At 41.0% G+C, this 20,752-nt stretch overlaps 1 protein-coding gene and 1 long non-coding RNA gene across 2 annotated transcripts; one reads left to right on the plus strand and one right to left on the minus strand.

The window, feature by feature from the left end:
• The first annotated feature begins 2,569 nt into the window (after positions 1–2,569).
• otop1 (otopetrin 1) lies at positions 2,570–15,849 on the plus strand. Its single transcript, XM_015002471.2, has 6 exons — positions 2,570–3,013; positions 3,767–3,903; positions 4,254–4,312; positions 4,545–4,675; positions 11,876–12,804; positions 14,551–15,849. Exons 1-6 carry the CDS (start codon positions 2,662–2,664, stop codon positions 14,719–14,721), a joined length of 1,779 nt encoding a protein of 592 aa, XP_014857957.2. The 5' UTR covers positions 2,570–2,661; the 3' UTR covers positions 14,722–15,849.
• On the minus strand, positions 6,547–8,064 carry LOC148159616 (uncharacterized). Its single transcript, XR_015762951.1, has 3 exons — positions 7,942–8,064; positions 7,483–7,595; positions 6,547–6,845 (listed from the first exon to the last, which is right to left on the minus strand). It is a non-coding gene; the product is annotated as an uncharacterized LOC148159616 (long non-coding RNA).
• Positions 15,850–20,752: the final 4,903 nt, after the last annotated feature.

Below are 20,752 nucleotides of genomic sequence, written 5' to 3' on the forward strand. Positions count from 1 at the left end.
TTGCTTTCAAAATGCAGAGAAAACTGTAGTAACCCAACTGTTTTATGGATAGTTTTACATTCTGCAACAACCGGCCTTTAGAGGGTGTTTATTATCTTGATGTGGCCCAAAATGAAAATTAATTTCACACCCCTGATGTAGGAACACTGTGTAACTGACAGATTTTTGTTCAGATCAAAGGCCCTTGTGAAAACATAACGTTTTGGGTAGCGGTATTATCAGAACCAGATTTGTCTGAGTTTTACAGACAATTTTTTTTTTTTTTTTTTTTTTGCAAATTCTAATTTTCAGGATAGCCCAGGTAGATTGGAAGTACACCAGACCTGTGTCAAATCTTTGCACACAGATGCTCGGTTGGATTTAGGTGTGGGCTTTGACTGGACCAGTAAACATCAAATATGCTTCAATATAAAGCAGTAGTAGCTCTGACTCTGATGTTCAGAGCCGCTGCCTTTATATTGTCAGCGATTGCTTCTGTTTTAAACACCATTAAAACGATACAGGAAGAGGAAGGGTGGCTGCTGATTGCGTTCCCACATAATGGTAACTTCACCAAGCAGAAGACATCGAGCAAAAGGCCAAACATGCATCCGAACCTTGCGGCCTAAACGTCACCGAGTTGTTTGTCTTGATTGGCCTGAAGCGCCCCCCCCCCCAAAAAAAAAAAAAAAAAAGATTCAATCAGTGTTTCCAACTTAATCTGTCCCTCTCCACTGCCTGCTGATGAGGAACGGATCTTCTCTCTGTCGACATGTTGATCATCAGTGATCAAGTCAATACTCAAACGGATGACTTTAATCTGCAGCGCGGTAACACAAAGTTCATCCCACTGAAGTTTTTTTCTTTTTGGGGGTGGGGGTAAGTGTTTTGCCACAAATCTTGCTTTCTTCTCCACCACGTTGTTCAGCGACTCATTCAGGACGTCCCGGTGCGGCGTCTATTTTATCTGTTTGACCCACGAAGACGGGAGCTGGAATGATAATGGGATCACTTGCTGTAGATCAGCGAGGTTGTCGACTGCATCGCGTTGGGAACCAATCACGTCAGTGAGACCCGCGATTTAACGATGTTCAGCAGGACCCAGAAACATCTAGTGATTGTCTTTACCCCCCACATACCTCCGGGGAGCCGCCTCCCTTTGTATAATTTTGTCTTGGTTTAGAATATCACTGTAACCTCAATTTTTTTTTTTTTTTTTGCGTTTCATCTTGAGCCTACTTTATGTTCTTTTTTCATAAATGGAGCATATTTACACAAAAGTTCATTAAAACAACAAAACACTTTTTTTAAAAAAATGACACGACATAAAGACTGCATTTACTTTTTTGATGTCAAATAAAATATCCTGAAAATGTTTCAATTTGAATTCATAATGAAAAAATTATTAGCGTTGCTTTAAAAAAACATTTATTTAATTCTTTTGCAGAGGGATTTTTTTTATTTTTTTTTCTTGCTAAAAGTGTTCGAGATTTGCAGCTTGTCTTTTCTTTCCCAATATGAAAGCTGATCGTCGTCCGAGTTCACGTTGGATCCTTTATTTATGTGTTATAATTGTTACGTTTTTATTATTATTATTATTATTATTATTATTATTATTGCCTTAGTTGTATAATGAGAAAATATTAACAGCATATTTTATGCATTTAAATAATGAAAAAGGAATGAGAAACCCTGAGGGTACGTAAAAACTTAACCAAGTTTCTTTTTTTTTCTTTTTAAGTAATACTAAAAACTCCCACCAGGTATCATCCGTTTTATTTATCAGTATGCCAGCAGGTTACTGTAAAAGTATGCGTTTATATTGGCAAGATTTCTCAAAATCCCATCTATCACCCATCTGCCCTCCTCTCAGTTTTTCTGGACAGTCCCACCTTTGTTACGCAAATTTCTCGCAGACTCCTCCGCTTTTAACCAGTCTGTGTTCCGATCATCTATTAAATCTCAGTGACTACACAACAAGCCATTGTGAATTAAACAATAGATGTTTATTACTTTTTTTCCCCCTTTTTGTTTTTCATCAGTGATCTGCCTCTAGAATGTATCATCTACTGTCGGTAGACGGAGCGTGAACTGGTCACCTTGTCTTTCAGCTCAACACCTGGACGGCTGCCAGCGAGAAGGTGTCCGCCAGTTGGACCGAGGCGCAGGATTTGGGCGAAACTTGTTTTTCTGCTCTGTGGGTTAACTTTACGCTTTAGGTCTTAGCTTTTCCTAGACAATGAATGGCTGGCATGGCTGTCACAGGGAGATCAACCAGCTTCTTAGAAACACGTGGGTGTTTCCACAAGGCGGACGCCTGGGATCACCCATGAACGTAATTAAAACCCTCATTTGATGTGACTCAGCGGGCTTATTAGACGCGCAGATATTTGCGTTTCAGGGTTAGGCCCACGAGGCGACACTGGCATCTATCAAGTCAATCCAGGACGAGGCTGGACACTGGAGCTTGTGCGTAACCACTGAGCCGGACCTCGAAGATCGAGTTCATGCTTGGCACTCTTTGTATCCGTCTGAGTCAGCGCCCTGTGGAAACCGGTAGCGCACCTGGCCTCCCTCTGATGCACTTATAGCGCACGAAAACTTTGGCTTTTTCCTCGCACCGTTGCAGTTTGTTTTTTTTGCACATTAACCCAGGTGGCGGAACACGGCGGCCTCAACATCATGTCCCTGAACAAGTTCAGCCAGAGCTCCTCTTCCTCTTCATCCTCCAGCTCCATACGGGACAAGAAGGTCTTCGCCAAGCTCAAGCTCAATCTGTCGGGGGACTACCCGAGGAAGAACGCGGAGCTGCTCAGCGCTCAGTATGGGATAAACCTGCTGCTGGCCGGGGTGGCGCTGATACTGGCCATCGCGCACCGAGACTCCTCCGTTGAGGAGAAGGACCTGCTCTCCTTCACCACCGGCCTCATGATACTGCAGCTGATCTGGATGCTGTGGTACATCCTGGTGCGGCGCAGCCAGAGGAACACACGAACCGAGAGGGATGTCAATGCCACGACATGCTGGATAAGAGGTGAGCTTGGTAGAGGAGGCAGTCAGATGATGCATAGAAAGCGGCCCGTTAGAAGAACTGCAGGAGAGAACACGCGGTGTCTATTTTTAAAGATTGATGTGATTGAAGAAGTATTCACACCCTTTTAACTTTTTTCACATTTTGTCTGGTTACAATAACAGATTTCAATGCATTTTATTGAGGTTTCATGTGACAGATGAACGTCAGGCTAGAACTGCAAACAAAAATCTGGAAAGTGTGGCCTGCATATTCAGCTTCACTGCAATACCCCCTAAATAAGATCCTATAGGCAACTTCAACAAGTCGCATTTAATAGTAAACAGTGTTAACCTGTGTGGAAATTGCTCGAGTGTCTTAAAGACCAGAAACCTCTAAGTTAAATAAAAAAATTATAAAAGCACATGTGTGGAAGAAGACGCTGTGTTTCAGATTGGACGAAAATTCTACTCTTTTCCTTTATTTCTTTTCTTTTCTTACATCAACCTTGATCACACCATCCCCCACGGTGAAATATGATAATGGCCCCATCATGCTGCCAGGAAGCTGGCAACAGTAGATGGCGAAAATAGATAATATAATTTCATGCCTCACTTTGAACCAAAACTAAAACACACAAACAAAAATCATAACTATGTGCTACTTTCTGTCAAATCAATTTCCAGGAAACACTGAACCGTTTCATGCTTATGGCTATTTTTCTGTAAATGACAAACATGGTGGAATTTGTTTCTTTTTCTTTTTTTTTCTTGGCAGGTGGTTTAACTCTTCTTGCCGTCCTCTCGTTGATCATGGACGCCTTGAAAATCGGATACTATGTTGGATATCGGCTGTGCTTGTCGGCATCGCACGTAGTCTATCCCGTCATCCACGCCATTCACACCGTAGCGCAGGTGAGTTCACAAACCTGCTTTAATATCAGCGACGTGGTAATCTTTCACCAGCCAGGTCCTTATTATCTGTGTGCTACCAAAGAACCCTGGATAAAGAAGTGCCCTTTGTTGCAGAAACACTGTAATCCTCTCCTTTTCCATGTTATTTGAGTGTAACCTCATATGGCAAAGCAAATCTGTGTGGTAAAGAGACTTAAACACTCAGTTTAAGATTAGGAATCATTTTTTAACATATAACAGTGGTATTTGTGCCAAATGCTGGAACTGTGAACTTGTTTTGATTTTTTTTACAAGCCTTTTAAGACGTTTACTTTTGTTTGATTTTTTTTTCTCTTTTTTCTACTTTTTAGGTAAATTTTCTCTGGTTTCACATCAAGGATGTGATCAAGAGCTTTGAGACATTTGAAAGGTATAATAAAACTCTAGTGTTTTATTATTTGAGAGTCATGTTAAACGAATGGAAACACACATCCCACTTTTTAGACTTTTTGTACCATGTATCTAAAAAATACTTTTTTTTCTTCTTTTTTTAAGGATTAAAAGTTTAAAAAACAAAAAAAAAAGAATAATTACTCAACCTTACAGTGCAAGACACCAACTATTTCCACACGCTATTCGACGATTATTATATTTATGTCTAGGTTCGGAGTGATTCACGCGGTCTTCACCAACCTCCTCCTGTGGTGCAACGGCGTGATGTCAGAGACAGAGCATTTTATGAACAACCACGTCAGAAGGACCTTGGAACTGGAATTTAAAAATATCACCGAAGGTAAGGGGCCAGAGGGTCGATTGCTGCCTTGTACCTCAGAAGAAAAGTCCACTTGTCCACTTGAGAGCTCGCTTCAATGGATGAAAGAAAACTAAAAGAGAAGGGGGTCTGAGAGGGGAAGGGAGGGAAGCTTAGCCTCCCAGTAGGTCTTGTTTGTGTCGAACATCTCTCTATTAGGTTTCACCGCGGAGCACAGATTTGCTGGTCCTGGCTCCCCCCCTTAATCGCCCTTTCCGCACACTTCAGACACCGCTGGCCTCTTTGGCAACCCCCCGCTTGACCCTAGACATCTTTATCCCAAGGCTGCTTAGTCCCAAGGGTGCTGCAATTACAGTAACTGATACATCTAAGCCTGGGGTTGGGGGGTTCAGTTGCTCCTCCTCATATCCGGCTGGCTGTGAGGGTGGCTGCACCCTGACTGTTCCCCTTTTAATTAAAAGGTGCAGCTCCATGGTGGTGGCCTCTCATGGGCTGCAGGGGGGCGGTGGGGGACCGGGTGGGGGCACACGGCAGGGTTTTGTTAAGGTGTGCCCCTGGGGGCAACCAATAACCACAGTGGGCTTTACACGCAGTGGGTAAGTATAAAACATACATTCAACTGCAGGTGCGTTCAGGTACCGGGGGAAATTTCAAATCAGTAAAATATTACCTGCTATGGCTGAACACTGAAAAGCAACAAAAACAGATCAGGTGAAGAGCTTTGATTTATTGCTGTTAGGAAAATTATTTAATATTATATACCTAAGAATGAGTTCAGTTCCAGAGACAAGTTGAAATGAGCATCAATGCCTTTGGAGGTAAAGAAGAAGCTTGCAAATCTCTGAACCTCATCACTAAATGTGAAGCATGGAGGTGGCAGGATTATGCTGTGGGACTCTTGCTAAAGGGGGAATTTGTTCCCTTCATAAAACAGATGACATCAAGAACATGATGTGGAAATATTGAAGCAACATTTCAAGACATCAGCCACACTCAATGTTTTGGAGCGATCGTCACAAAGACATCTCTGTACCAAAATATTTGACCAAAGTCACACAATTTAATTTTAATAATACTAAGAAATGCATGTAAAGTTTTTTTTTTCTTGTTCCCCCAACTTTCTGGCTTCATATTACTTTTAAATATTGCAGGTCTTTCTAATTTCAACAAGTATTTTTTATGCCATATTATGGCCAAAGGTCTTGCATGTTGTTTCATCAAATGACAAAGTGTCTTATAAAAAGAAAGGTCTTCAGACTTTTACAACCTCCTACAAAAGGACGCAGGAAGTCGTATTTTTGAGGTGTTGCCTTAAAATGCACGAATGCACTATTTAACTCAAATCTTGTGAATCAGAACTTTATGATTTCATCTGAACATTTTTTAAACCACTTAAAGAAAAATGAAAAGGTAACTTTTGAAATTAGTGGAAAGAAATCCTCTAAAAGTGTCTCTTATGTTATTATTCTGTCATTTTGCAATCATTTTGCTCATCCTGACTAATCTAAAATGTAAAAGAAACTGATGTAACGTCAAAGCGGAAACATCTTTTCACACCGTCTATGTAAATATATCATTTTACCAGTTGTTTTGTAGCATAAAGCCCTGACATAAAAGGTACACATTTGTTCATCTTAATTAACATACGCCTTATACGACTTCATAAGGATACCTATTCTTATGTCATGATTCAACACTCATTTGACTGTGGATGTACATGCAGATTTGGGTTGTTTTAATATTGAATGAAAGCTAAGGATTTATGTACATTTTAGGTCTGATAGGTCTACATCATAACATGCCACTAAAAGTTTCTTCACTGGTGTTAAACACTATATTATTGGCAGATGATGGGTAAACTGTGTACAAAAGTTTAAAAATGACAACATGGGTTTGATTTAACATTTTATTTAAGAAAAGAGGGACAGATCTTTAAACATATTTGATTCCTTTTTGACTGTCAAAACAACAGTCTGTTGTCCACAGAAGAACAGAGTCCATGAAGTTAAGCTTTGTACTGTATGAAGTAGGGAAACGGTACAAGTTGTGGTAACCCCAGTTTGACTCTGGTTGGCGTCACTTTGATTCCTTGTGATGTTTTCCTCTCATTCTGGCGCATAATGAAGCCGCTTCTTGACAGTTTTGCTGCAGTCCTCAAGAGTCAGCTTTCGGTCAAACTGCAGAGCAACAGCTGAAAAAAATAAAAGTGAGGAAGGTGCCGGTTAGAAATATGATAAACATTTGAAAAGTTCTGAAACACAATGAAAGATTAAACAGTGTACTGGTTACAGGTCTGAGAACAAATACAAACCATATAGTTCCCCATGTACACTTACTGTTAAATTAATATCTTAATCTTTCATTAATATTTATCTTAATGTTTACATATACAACTGCATTTACCCATCAAGCTGCAGTATAGTGTAGGATTTATGATAGATATTAAATCAATATTTAAAATAAAGGGCTGTTTATCAGAAAACCTAAGGATAAAACTCAGGGAGGATCAGGTTTATTTAACACACCAGAGACAAATAAATCGAACAAAAGGTGATTTATAGTGTAGTTGGAAAAATTATAATTTATACAGAATAAACTTCGATCAAATAGCTGGTTCAATCTTCCATCAACTACAAATATTTCCAAATAAGTTGATTAAATTCCTTAAAAAGTGTCTATATGCTAATAAAGATCCCACACAAGTAACAATAGTCCAGTTCAATTTAACCAGTTACCAATCCAAGGATCAACAGACTGAATCAGTCATTAGCAGGTTTAGTTCAGTGTTTCACCTGCCTTACATGTTAAGTGTTTCCCTTCTGCCTCACCTGGATTGAATCTGTGGATGATTAACAACCTTCTGCACTTCTTGATGGCTGCAGACGGTCATGTAATCATCCAACTCAGCTGTTCTGGTACAGAGGCTCATTTAACCACGACCCTAAGCATATCATAATAAAAAGTTAAAAACAAGTGATTACTATCACAACAATTTAAAGCCCACCTGGACCAGCCAGCCTTACACTTCCTTGTCCACCACATGTTCTCCCAGACCAAACAATAGGCCCCGCCCTATTTTAAAAACTCAAATCCCACAAAATCTCGCAAGATTTCATACTTAGGCCTGGAGTGGTGGGTAAGATGAAAATAATACAAAAGGAGACATGACCTCAATTATTAAAAATATCCGTTTTGCCCCAAAATAACCAGGATTACTATGGGCACAAAACAATGCCCTTATTTTTCAATAAACACATTTAAGATCAAAGTAATATTGAAAAACTTACCATAAAAGTGCTCAGCGGAGAATTCAATTCAGAAGCCGGTAGCAAACAAGCCAGCAGCAAAGTGGCTTTTTGGTTGGGACAAACCACAAGTGTAAAATTGGGGAGGTGGACTGTACAACTCCTAGTACAGACTTGTAGATGTTTTTGTGTCAACACATTATGCACAGTAGTAATAATATTTACAGACAAGTAAGAAAATGTACAGAAAGGAATCACAACCCACTGTTCTCAACATGTAGTGCTTAATTTGAAACATGATTAACCCCCACCTAGTAATAAAATGTTCTGACCCAGAGCTCAAGGAGGGGGAGGGAAGAGGGGATGAGAGGGGGTAAGGGGGGGAAGGTTGGGAGGAGCGGCTGGGTGGGGGGGTTTCAAGTCGCTTAAATATCTGATTATAGACTGAGAAAGTCTACCGCCTGTTGAGAAAGGTCTATTTAATGTTAAAGTTACTTTCCCTCAATGGAATATATACTAGTCAGTCCCAGTGACCGTTTCACTCACGGTTTAGCCGATGTGTTTCCTGGGTAAAGATCAACCAAAAAACGCAGACCAACCTCCCCGCCCCTCGCTCAACAGTTTCTGGTAGCACAGGCGATAAACGTCAGGGGCCTGGTGATTCGTTAGGGGTCCGGTAATTAGCCCCGCCCCCCGGCCCAACGCTGACTTGTTCCGCTAGTGAATCTGGGTACAGAAAGGAATCACAACTCAGTGTTGTCAACACATAGTGCTTAAGTTAAAACGTGATTAACCCTCACCTAAAAGGGGTTGTGCTGTGGTGGCGCAGGGGTTAAGCACAAACCACAATCAAGGACTCAGTCCTCAACACAGCTGTCACAGGTTCAATTCCTGACCTTGGCAACCTTTGCTGCATTACCCACCTTCCTGTCAATTAACTATCAAATAAAGGCCACTAGCCAAAACAATCTTTTAAAATGTGAAAAATGAAAAACCCTCACTTAAAATTAAAGTTGTTTCACCTGATTGAGGGGTAGATGGGCCCAGGTGGGGGGAAAGAGGTGTGTGTGTGTTTTTGGCGGGTGGAGGGAAGGGGGTTGGGCGTTTGAATGGCAGGCGGTGGTGAGGGGTGCAAAAAACACCTTACATTGATTGAACACTTTGATTACTAGTTTTTCCACAAACCTTATCCTCAAGGCAAACTGACCCGCATGCTTTCAGTTCAGCAAAACCTTGTTAATCAAATGTTAATTAAAATCATGTGTGCTGAATTAGGGAAATGCCTAAAACTTGCAGGGCAGTGTGCCTGGTGCCGGTGCTGAAAAACACTGGATTCGATGTGGCATTTCAATCAATGAATGTTAATTGGCTAGAATTGAATGGTTGTTTGATGGTTGATCCAGCTTCTGTCGTTGACCTGAACCATACATGCAGCCTTTGTGATCATAATTCAACATTGAATTAACATTGTGTGCTATCTGGGTAGTTCTTCCCCAAACCTTGACATCAATCAAACTGACCTGCGTTTTTTCAGTTCAGCAAAACCCCGTTAATCAGACGTCAATTAATATCATGTGTGTTGAATTAGGGAAATGCCTAAAACTTGTAGGGGCTGGAGGACCAGTGGTGAAACACACTGGATTCGACGTTGACATTTCATTTATTTGATGTCAACCACAAAACAACATTGATTCAATGTCACAGTTTCAACATTAGTTAATTGGCTAGAATCGAATGGTTGTTTTATAGTTGATCCACCATCAGTTGTCGACCTCAACCAAACATGCAACCTTTGTGATGATAATTCAACATTGAATTAACATATTTTCCAACAAGCCAACAGCGAAGTGGCTGTGTGTTTGGGACATCCCACTCATGTAAATGGTGCGGGTGGACCGCTCCACTCCTTGTAGTAAGTTATAGATGTTTTTGTGTCAATATATCACACACACACACAGTCAGTGAGAATTGTTATGAACAAGTAAGAAAATGTACAGAAAGGAATCAGCACCCACTATCCTCTACAGTGCTTAATTTAAATGTGATAACCCCCGCTCAGTAATAAAATACTCTGACCCAGAGCGCTGATGAGGAGGAGAGGAGGGGAAGGGGTGCGGCAATACAGCTGACATTGATTCAATATTGATCAGATGTTGATTAGACATTAGCATTTCAGTCATTAGATTTCAACGACAAAACAACATTGATTCAATGACACAGTTTCAACACTGGTTACTTGGCTAGAGGTGGATGGTTGTTTGATGGTTGATCCACCGTCATTTGTCGTCTTCAACCAAAAATCAACCATTAATCAGACTTCGGCATTTCAGACATCAGATTTCAACCACCAAACAACATTGATTCAATGTCACAGTTTCAACATTAGTTAATTGGCTAGAATCGAATGGTTGTTTTATAGTTGATCCACCATCAGTTGTCGACCTCAACCAAACATGCAACCTTTGTGATGATAATTCAACATTGAATTAACATATTTTCCAACAAGCCAACAGCAAAGCAGCTGTGTGTTTGGGACATCCCACTCATGTAAATGGTGCGGGTGGACCGCTCCACTCCTTGTAGTAAGTTATAGATGTTTTTGTGTCAATATATCACACACACACAGTCAGTGAGAATTGTTATGAACAAGTAAAAAAATGTACAGAAAGGAATCACCACCGACTATCCTCTGCAGTGGTTAATTTAAATGTGATAACCCCCGCTCAGTAATAAAATACTCTGACCCAAAGCGCTGATGAGGCGGAGAGGAGGGGAAGGGGTGCGGCAATACAGCTGACATTGATTCAATATTGATCAGATGTTGATCAGACATTAGCATTTCAGTCATTAGATTTCAACGACAAAACAACATTGATTCAATGACACAGTTTCAACACTGGTTACTTGGCTAGAGGTGGATGGTTGTTTGATGGTTGATCCACCATCATTTGTCGTCTTCAACCAAAAATCAACCATTAATCAGACTTCGGCATTTCAGACATCAGATTCCAACCACAAAACAACATTGAGTCAATGTCACAGTTTCAACGGTTTGATTGGATGGTTGTTTGATGGTTGATCCACCGTCATTTGTCGACTTCAACCAAAAATCAACGATTCTAACTATTTTTCAACGTTGATTTAACATCATGTGCTATCTGGGATTTAACAAAAACCTACTGATTGTAAAAGTAAAAAAAATACAGCAGCTACAGTTAACTTTACTGCATTGCTTTATAAGTAGGATTGAATGAAATATATCTATGCTGGGATTGAATTAACTTTCTTCCTATGAATTGGAACTACAAAAATAAACTGAATTGGATTAAATATTATATCTAGTATTACTATTCTGTTATTGTTAGGCATTTTGAACTCTTTGCTAAGAGTGAACATTTGCGTTGTGCAAATAACTTCCTCACATATTCTTAATATCCCTTACATTAGAGTTGCTTTTAGAGACCAGTGTTTGTCTCTCCGTATACGAGACTGTATATTGTAAGATGTCTTGAACTAAAACATCTAATTTGCACATCAAAATAGCAACAATTGCTGCATATTATTTAACCTTATGTTATATTTAGGCCTAATGAGTTTGTTGGAATCTTATTAAATTACAAAACTTCTGTTCAGATGAGTTTCTCTGCATCCACCTGATTAATATTGCAATGTTATTGTAAGTGTGATAATATTACTTAATTACTCCCGCATACATACTGTTATCTTCTTTAACAAGTCTCCTTTGTTTTAGATTTCTTAATGTTTACAGATTCTTTCTTCCCGTCACTAAACTTACAGTGCTTTATTCTTTCCAAAAATGCCGACACTTTGTTAAACCTTTTGGTTTCTCCCATTGTTATGTCTCAATAGACGGGTGTGTTTTAATAATGGTTGGCATAACAACAATATTTTGTTGTGTAACTCGTAATTTGTCTCTCATGCCTTTGTACGCATTCTTGTTTGACCTGTTTTCCAGGGGAGCTGGAGCCGGAGCCGGAGCTGCAATGCAACTGCACAACGAGCACATGCGCCCTGTTCTCCCAGAGCTTCACGTACCTCTTCCCGTTCAACATCGAGTACCACATCTTTGTCTCCGTGCTGCTTTTCGTCATGTGGAAAAACATTGGACGCACCATCGACGTGTCCTCAAACAGAAAAAGTCTGGTCACTAAAACACAGGGGTTGATTTTGGGCCCCATTCTAGGTCTCCTCGCACTGGTCAGCACTATCGGAATACTGGTGGTCTACATTACGCGGTTAGAGGGCCCCCGGGAAGTTCACCAGTCAGCCATTTCTATGTTCTACATTTACGGCATTGTCATGCTGGTGGTCATGTGTTCTGCTGGCGCTCTGGGTTTGCTCATCTACCGCGCAAACCACATGCCTCTCGACGCATCAAAGAACCCTTCGAGACAGCTGGACACGGAGCTGCTGTTCGGGTCGGCCCTGGGCTCCTGGTTCCTGTCCTGGTGCAGCATCGTGTCAGTACTGAGCAGCAACAGTGACCCTCCCCACCGCTGGACCAACCTAATCTACTCCCTGCTCATTGTTCTGGAAAAGTACGTCCAGAACCTCTTCATCATCGAGTCCCTGTATCGCCGGCAGGAGAGCGTGGAGAGGGCGGACCCGGAGTTGCCCACCAATACGGAGGTTTCCTCGGTGACTGCGTCTCTGCCTCCCTTAAACGGGATTGACAACCAGGCATACGAGTCTCCAGGCGGGGGCTCCGGCCCCACGGAGAACGAGCAGGAGGAGAACGGGCAGGAGAACGGGCAGGTGTACGGATCCCAGCGGAAGCAGTCGAATGTGCCGCTGCCCGTTGACTCTCACGTTGCGGAATCCTCGAACATGAAGAGGCTCATCCTGAAGAACATTGCTGTTTTACTGTTATTGTGCAATGTTTCGGTAAGTTTTTCTACACACCATCAAAACCATGGAAACAGGATTCACAACCCAGCTTGTAAACTAACTCAAACAAGCTTTCGAGACATAGTGATAATCTACTGCCTAAAATTTGTGGCACTTTTTTGGGGGGGGGGTTATGCAATGAATTAAGGAACTAGTGTTTTCATACTAAATGACTGTCTCCCTTCATTTTAAAAACAATATTGTCTTAGTTCAGTCTCTTACTTTAAAGAAAAACTTTTAGAAACCTTGCAGCTGGAAAATCCTAAATTTATACAAGATATTATGTGCACATAGCATTTCCTCCAGAGTTACTAACTCTCTGGTGAAGTACTCAACTATTTGAGTTTCATACTTTTCAAAAGTGCTCACAAAGCAAATGTTTTCACATTTTGTTTTGCTACAACCACAAACAATGCATTTCCTATGTGAAATTGACAAAAAAGTAAACACTAAATTCACTTTTTTGTTTCTTTACACACAGCTTTGAAATGTGTTTTTTGTACTTTGTCTCCTGAGTCCATACTTTGCATTGGAAGGTGGTTTACCAATCACAGCTGCAGTTGTCTTGGAATATGTCTCTAACAGCTTTGTAGATCTAGAAAAAGATGTTTTCTCATCATTTTCTTTCTCGCAAATAGATCAATCTAAGTTAGACTGGATAGAAAGCACCTATGAACGTAATACTTTAATGCTGTGCCAAAGATTTTCAGTGGGATTGTACATTTAAGGTTTTGTTCAGTTGGAAGACAAAACCAAGTCTTTAGGATTTCCTCGTTGTTAACTCTGTCCATTTTCCCTTCAACTCTGTACGACTGCTCTTCCTCTGCTGAGGATTAGCAACCCCAGATCATGATGCTGCCACTGCCATTTCGTTTGGCAAAATGAAATGGCATTTTCATTTTGCCAAACGAAAATGAAAATCAGTCTGCTGACTTTTCCGTATCCTTTATGTGGCTTGTGGCAAACTGCAAACTAGGTATCTTGTGGCTTTCTTCCAACAATTGTTTTTGTGCACGCAGCTGATAGACAGAACATCCCACCTAAGTTTTGGATTGCTGCAGCTCCTCCCGAGCTTCCATGGACCTTTTGACTGCTACTTTGATTAAAGCTCACTTTAGCCAGGTTTGTCAGTGTAGGGTAGGCCAGGATTTGTTGGGTTTTCAGTCTCGCTGTCCTCGCTTTCAGGTGATGGATTGAACTCTGCTCTGTGAGATGTTTAAAGCCTGGAGTATTTAACCGAGCTTTTTCAGCTCCTCCACAACTTTCTCCCTGACGTGTCCTGTGTCCCTTTGTTTTTTTATGAAGGTGTTTGTTAACTACTGTTGTCTAGCAAACCTCTGAGGTCCTTACAGAATATGCATAGGCAGAATCTGTTCACTGATTAGGTTGGCTTAGAAGCCAAGGGGTTGTACTGGATTTTATTTAGGAGTATCAAAGTAAAGGAGGCTGAGTACATGTGTACAGCCAACATTGATTCAGTTTTATTTGTTCTAAACTTTGAAAGTGCTCTGTCACTTTCTTCTACTTTCCAATAAAAAACTCCTTTGTGATTCGCTAACAAAATATTGAAACACTGACATTTGAAGCTCTAATGACAAAATGTGAAAGGGTTTTTATTCAGCCGGACAGACATATAAGCCGGACGGAATTAATAAGCGTAAAGTATCATTCCAGTGAGTCACGTTTCCCCTTGTTTCATGTTTTAAAATTATTTTTCAAAAACCACATCTTTTCTTCTTTCAGCTGTGGATCCTTCCCGCCTTCGGCTGCAGGCCACAGTACGACAACGGCCTGGAAGAGGAGACGTTTGGCTTCAGCACGTGGACCAATGTTCTCAATTTTGTCATTCCTCTCAACCTCTTCTACCGCATGCACTCCGTGGCCTCCCTGTTCGAGGTGTTTCGCCGAGTCTGATGGAAGAGCCGGCGAGCAGTGGCCGACAAGATGCGCCGGAACCCTCGCCAGCAACCAGCGGCGCAGTTCAGCTGTTCAGGAGGCCGTCAGGGTCACTTTTGCTGCAGACTTGAAAGAAAAACTAAACTTTGGAGAGATGAACCATATAGCCTGTGCTCCTTGAAGAATGACAGAAAGTGTTTTATGCATACTTATGAGGAGAATATAGGTATTTTTGCTAAATTTATAGGGACTCTTTAGTACTTTATAATCTGTTCTGATAATTGTTTCAACTGGGGTACAATCCATTGTGGAACTGAATGCTTAATCTGAAATGCACATTATATATTCTCATAATCGTGACTAAATTCAGACTGTAGAAAACTGACCGAGTCACAATATCCTGAAGTTAACAGTGCAGCCACTTCATGCAACGTAAATGGATAACGTTCTCACTTATCCATGTTTAAAGTTTAGATAGAGATATAAAACAGAATGCATAGCAGAATTGCAAGTTTGCAGTTACAATCTTATCACAACATTTTTTGCATTTTGTTATTAGTTGGACATAAGTTCTCAGCTCGTTCGTCTCTCAGCCACCAGTCGCCGTACGCTCTGAATCTGTAGTCCGTTCATCTGATTGGAAGATGTACTTCAAATTGTTACTCTAAAATGTTGTCCTTTGTGAACCAGATAAAATTCACAATGTTATCACACGTCAGGATAACATTGTCTTTAATGTCACACCAGAAAATATTGTTACTGCCATTACCAGCCACCACAGATGAGTGGTGTCGCTAATGGAAATGCAATAAAAACAATCACAGTCTGGGACAAAACTTTGCACTAAAGGCATTACTATGAAATTTTGCTGAAAGTTTTATTCAGGTGTCCGATTGAGTTCTCAGTCTGGTGCTATCCTTTCGGGTTCTCTATGTGCCAAGTTGTGGGAAACAAACAAACAACAACAACAAAAATGATTCTCGCATATTACTGTAGTCCTGTATGTACTGCTACTCTGATCAAAATTTCTCAGCTGCTCTATTTTTTGCCTATTTGATTAATTTGTGCTTTCAAGAGATTACATCAATATATATGTATATATTCTGTGCATACAATAAAAAAAATATTTTTCTTTTTCAAACTTAAGACTTATATTTTCCTTTCTTTTTTTTGTCTTACGAAGGATCAATGCCACTTGAACACTTTCATTTCACTTTGCAACCACAAACTTACGTTCATTTTATTGGGATTTTAAACAACAAATATAGCATGATTGTGAAGTGGAGGAAAATTGTACACGCAAAATGGTGTGTGTGTGTGTGACAGAAGCTAACACTCCTCATCACCCTGAACACACTGTACACACGGTAAAACATGGTGGTAACAGCTTTATGCTGTGGGAATGCTCTTCTTCAGCAGTGACAGGGAAGTTGGCAAGAGTTGGTGGCAAGACGGATGAACCGGAACACAGGGAAATCACTGAAGAGAAATGGTTAGAGACTGTAAATAATGGTGGAAGTTCACCTTCCAACACACACACACGCACACACGCATACAACCCGAGCTGCATTAGATGGGTTTAGTTTAGAGAACATTATCGTGTTGGGATTGAAATCTGTTTACGGACGTTTCCCATCAGTTGAGCGTTTGTTAGTGAGGCAGTGAGATGTACATCCGGCTTGCAGCACCCATTCACACCACTGGGTGGAGCCAGACTGGTTTGAAGCACAACGGCCACTTTTATTTCTTAAGCTTGTGCTTTTCACTAAATGCGTGTGTGAGGAGGAGGGAGGAGGGGGGAGGACCGACAAAATCTTTGACAAATACAAATCTAGTTTTAAGCGACTTCCAAAAAGCAAAACAAATATTTCCCTTTTCATATTGAATTTTTAAATTGCGATATTCTGTACTCTTTTTTTCTTGTGTTTTTGAAAATGAAGTCAGTCCATTGCAGCTTTGGCGACGAAAAACAAAGGTTCCCTCACAACACTTGAATGTGTGCATAACGCCCTTGTGACGTTTGCGAAGTGCAGAGGTATCCTATAGATGCCGATGGGACGCTGTTTTGCCTCCTGACGTGGCCTGATCCCCGCAGATTATGGGTCAGGCTCCTCCAAGAGAATTTGGCACCGGGCGTCAAGGGGATTATTCCAGCATAGTGTCTGAACGATCTGACAGGCACGCAGACACTTCTAAAAATAACCGTGACGTTTCAGAGGCGGAAGCAGTGCGGCTGTTGCCGCTGCACTGACACACGGCGACGCGGCGCTCCTCGCTCTCCGTGCCCGATGAGTGCGAGTGTGTGACTCACCTGCTTTGAAAAGAAAAGTCCCTGAAGAGGGTGAGCTTTGACCTCCCAGTCAGGGATTGTTAGAGGGGGATAAACAAACACCTGCAGCAGGGCCGAGCGCAAATCGTGACACCGCACCTCGTACTGGCACTTCCGGTGGCAGGTCTGACACCTGCCACAAGTGCCACTGCGTTCGGCTGACTTCGGCTGACCTCGGCACCTCTTACTGGCACTTCCGCTGACACCTGCCACAAGTGCCACTGCTTTCGGGACTAGCTGCCAGAGTTGCCACTGTGTTCGGGTGACTTCGGCTGACTTCGGCTGACCTCGGCACCTCTTACTGGCACTTCCGCTGACACCTGCCACAAGTGCCACTGCTTTCGGGACTAGCTGCCAGAGTTGCCACTGCGTTCGGCTGACTTCGGCTGACCTCGGCACCTCTTACTGGCACTTCCGGTGACACCTGCCACAAGTGCCACTGCTTTCGGGACTAGCTGCCAGAGTTGCCACTGCGTTCGGCTGACTTCGGCTGACCTCGGCACCTCTTACTGGCACTTCCGGTGACACCTGCCATTAGTGCCACTGTTTTCGGGTCTAGCTCTCAGTGTTGCTACTGACTTAGGCAAATGGACTACATATCCCATGATGCTTTATTACTAGTAGAAGAAGAACTTAAACACAGACGAAGAAGACAGAATTTAATAATTTTTTTTTCGCATAAATACTTATGTTAGCTGAATTCCTACACGTTTATTATATCATGTATGATTCGTTCATCCTATTTATTCACTAAAGTTCATCTGAATAATCCAGCCGACTCCTTCCGTCTTTGAATTAATCAAATACACAGAAGGTATCAGGGATGCCATTGGTTTCGGCACCTTTGTAACAGCTGAGTCTCGCCTCCACTAGAGCTGCTGTTAGATGTCCAGGATGTTTCAGAGCTGTCACAACTGTTTCCGATGTTTTGGGGGATGGCAATGACAGTTTTTTGAAAACGTGTTACTTATAATGCGTGTTTATAAAAAAAAATTCAATGGTAATTGTATATTTATCCATTTAACACTTTGAATATTTTTGACTGAGTTTAATTCAATCAAGATGGCCAATTGAATATACTATAAAGTGTCACTATTACAGTGGAACCTGTCACTATGTTCAAAGACACATCTGGTTAATCACACATCACTGATAGTTAATAGGACTTTTTACTTAATCAAAATGACATTCAACCCTTGCCCATGTTTATATCGCAGAACAGTGGCTGAGATAGTGCAACAGGAAGCCAAATGTTGCAACTGGATAATAGTAATAATAATCAGACTCTGTATAACGTATATTGTAGAAATTAATAAAGTTTGAAAAATAAATTTAAGCTTAATGATCATAATTTCTCATGGAGGAATAATAAGTTATTTGATCCTGATGTAGTAAATTCACACGTTGACTAAACATGAATTTTACAGTAGACTTCAAATTGCTGTTTAAAGTATTTACATACAATGGCTAATAAATATTGACAAATCAATTACTATGCATATACTTTGTGACATAAACTTGAAAAAATGTTGAAACATATCTGCCAAATAAAATAATATGTAAACAGCACAATTTTCTTTGAAAAAATCATTTGCATCTTAAGTATAAACTAAAGTAATTTTTATTTCCAAAAATATGTAACATTCTTGTTCTTAATGCTGCTTAAGATTCACACATTGTCAAATTTTTTGAGGTGTAAATAATTTGTGTTTTGACTTATCAATATTCAATATTGGTGTAAAAAAATTGAAGTTGTTTTAACTTGAAAGTGAAAATCCTCCTGCTGCCTTGAAAATGCTGTTGAAATGCATTTTTTAGCTCAGATTTTAGTCATTCTCTCATCTTTGAATAAGAAAACTTTGAAGACAATGAACCGAACCAGAAAAAAACACAGAGAAGCAACCTTCATTTATGCCACACAAATCTGTAATAAACTTGACAAATAATGAAAAATAGCGGGGATTAAATGTAATAAATAAAAACAAGTAATAACTATTTAAAAATGATTAACTGGCATTTTTGGAAAATTATGATAACATGTTTCTTTTTTTTAAAAATGCATTATCTTAACAAAAAACACTGAAAGTTATAGTGGCTGCCTGGTCTATTAGATAATAGACCAGGCAGCCACTATAACTTATGACATCCTGTGCACTGTCATGGAACCAGGCTGAACATAATGTCACTCTGGAATTGTCAATATCTCATGTTGCCACTGTCAGAAATGTTAACTAATAAGTCAATATTAGTGAACTTACCCGGTTTAATAATCAATAGCATTATATTAAGGTCATTGTATGAAAATAATTATAATCCGGAACTGACAGGAGCTTGTCAGCACTGACATACCATGGCAACCGAGTGTCAGTTGTAGTGGTAGGTACCTACTGGTAGCTATTATCACCTGTTGCAGAAGAGGTCCCATCTGAAAGCGCAGGAGTTGTCTTTCTCTGTTTAAGTCTGAACACCGGCTGTATATTTAAATATGTATGAGAATTATGTTGTAATTAAGATATATTTTATTTCTATTTGTTTGATCTAAAGTTATTCATATGCTACATTCTGTCTGAAACAGATAGAGAATGAGGTTAGCAGCCTGTGGCACCCATGGCCACCTTACTTGTGTCACCTTACCCAGTGGTAAGGTGGCACAAGTGGCACCTTACCCAGAAGCCCGTGGCACAAGTGACAGCTTATGGCAACTGTCAACATGTTTTCACTGAGGCTGTTTATTGGAAACTGAAATTTGAGACTGTATAAAAAATAGACCAGGGCATATTTGCTTTTTTTAAGGGAACAGAATACTTAACAAGAAATGCAATACTTTGTGCCAGATCCACCATTATTTTCATTAATTATAAATTCATTCATATTAATTCTGACACAGAAGCTGTCACCAAAGAATATTATATTTCTATTCTATTGTTTTCCCCACTAAGCATATTTAAATATGCTGAAGTATGTATAATACAATTAAAAATACTTTAAAAATACAACTGTTTATAAATATGGCTGCATGTATAAGGTTTCCAGTAACAAAACAGCGTGTTATGAAAGATTAAATGTTCAAATACGTCATTGTGCCTGTTAAACATATAACGCTGAGTGGAGCGGTCGAACGCTATAAGATGGCCGCCCTAAATCTCGTGAGCAAAAATAGGCGAGAGGGGTCCGTGAGGCGTGGGAGGTGCCAGTATGAGGTCGTGGCAACCCTTGGAAGGTGCCGAAGTCAGCCGAAGTCAGCCGAACGCAGTGGCAACACTGACAGCTAGACCCGAAAGCAGTGGCACTTGTGGCAGGTGTCAGCGGAAGTGCCAGTAAGAGGTGCCGAGGTCAGCCGAAGTCAGCCGAAGTCACCCGAACACAGTGGCAACTCTGGCAGCTAGTCCCGAAAGCAGTGGCACTTGTGGCAGGTGTCAGCGGAAGTGCCAGTAAGAGGTGCCGAGGTCAGCCGAAGTCAGCCGAAGTCACCCGAACACAGTGGCAACTCTGGCAGCTAGTCCCGAAAGCAGTGGCACTTGTGGCAGGTGTCAGCGGAAGTGCCAGTAAGAGGTGCCGAGGTCAGCCGAAGTCAGCCGAACGCAGTGGCAACTCTGGCAGCTAGTCCCGAAAGCAGTGGCACTTGTGGCAGGTGTCAGCGGAAGTGCCAGTAAGAGGTGCCGAGGTCAGCCGAAGTCAGCCGAAGTCACCCGAACACAGTGGCAACTCTGGCAGCTAGTC

This window comes from Poecilia mexicana, unplaced genomic scaffold (genome assembly GCF_051168715.1).
Source record: "Poecilia mexicana isolate PSO_F unplaced genomic scaffold, ASM5116871v1 scaffold_5, whole genome shotgun sequence".
Classification (NCBI taxonomy): domain Eukaryota; kingdom Metazoa; phylum Chordata; class Actinopteri; order Cyprinodontiformes; family Poeciliidae; genus Poecilia; species Poecilia mexicana.

What these genes read in the sequence shown, in the direction of transcription:
- otop1 (XM_015002471.2), top strand. Translation starts at nt 2,662, where the DNA reads ATGTCCCTGAACAAGTTCAGCCAGAGCTCCTCTTCCTCTTCATCCTCC. An exon ending in CCATTCACACCGTAGCGCAG is followed by an intron (nt 3,904 to 4,253) that starts GTGAGTTCACAA and finishes TCTACTTTTTAG; the next exon opens with GTAAATTTTCTCTGGTTTCA. An exon ending in AGCTTTGAGACATTTGAAAG is followed by an intron (nt 4,313 to 4,544) that starts GTATAATAAAAC and finishes ATTTATGTCTAG; the next exon opens with GTTCGGAGTGATTCACGCGG.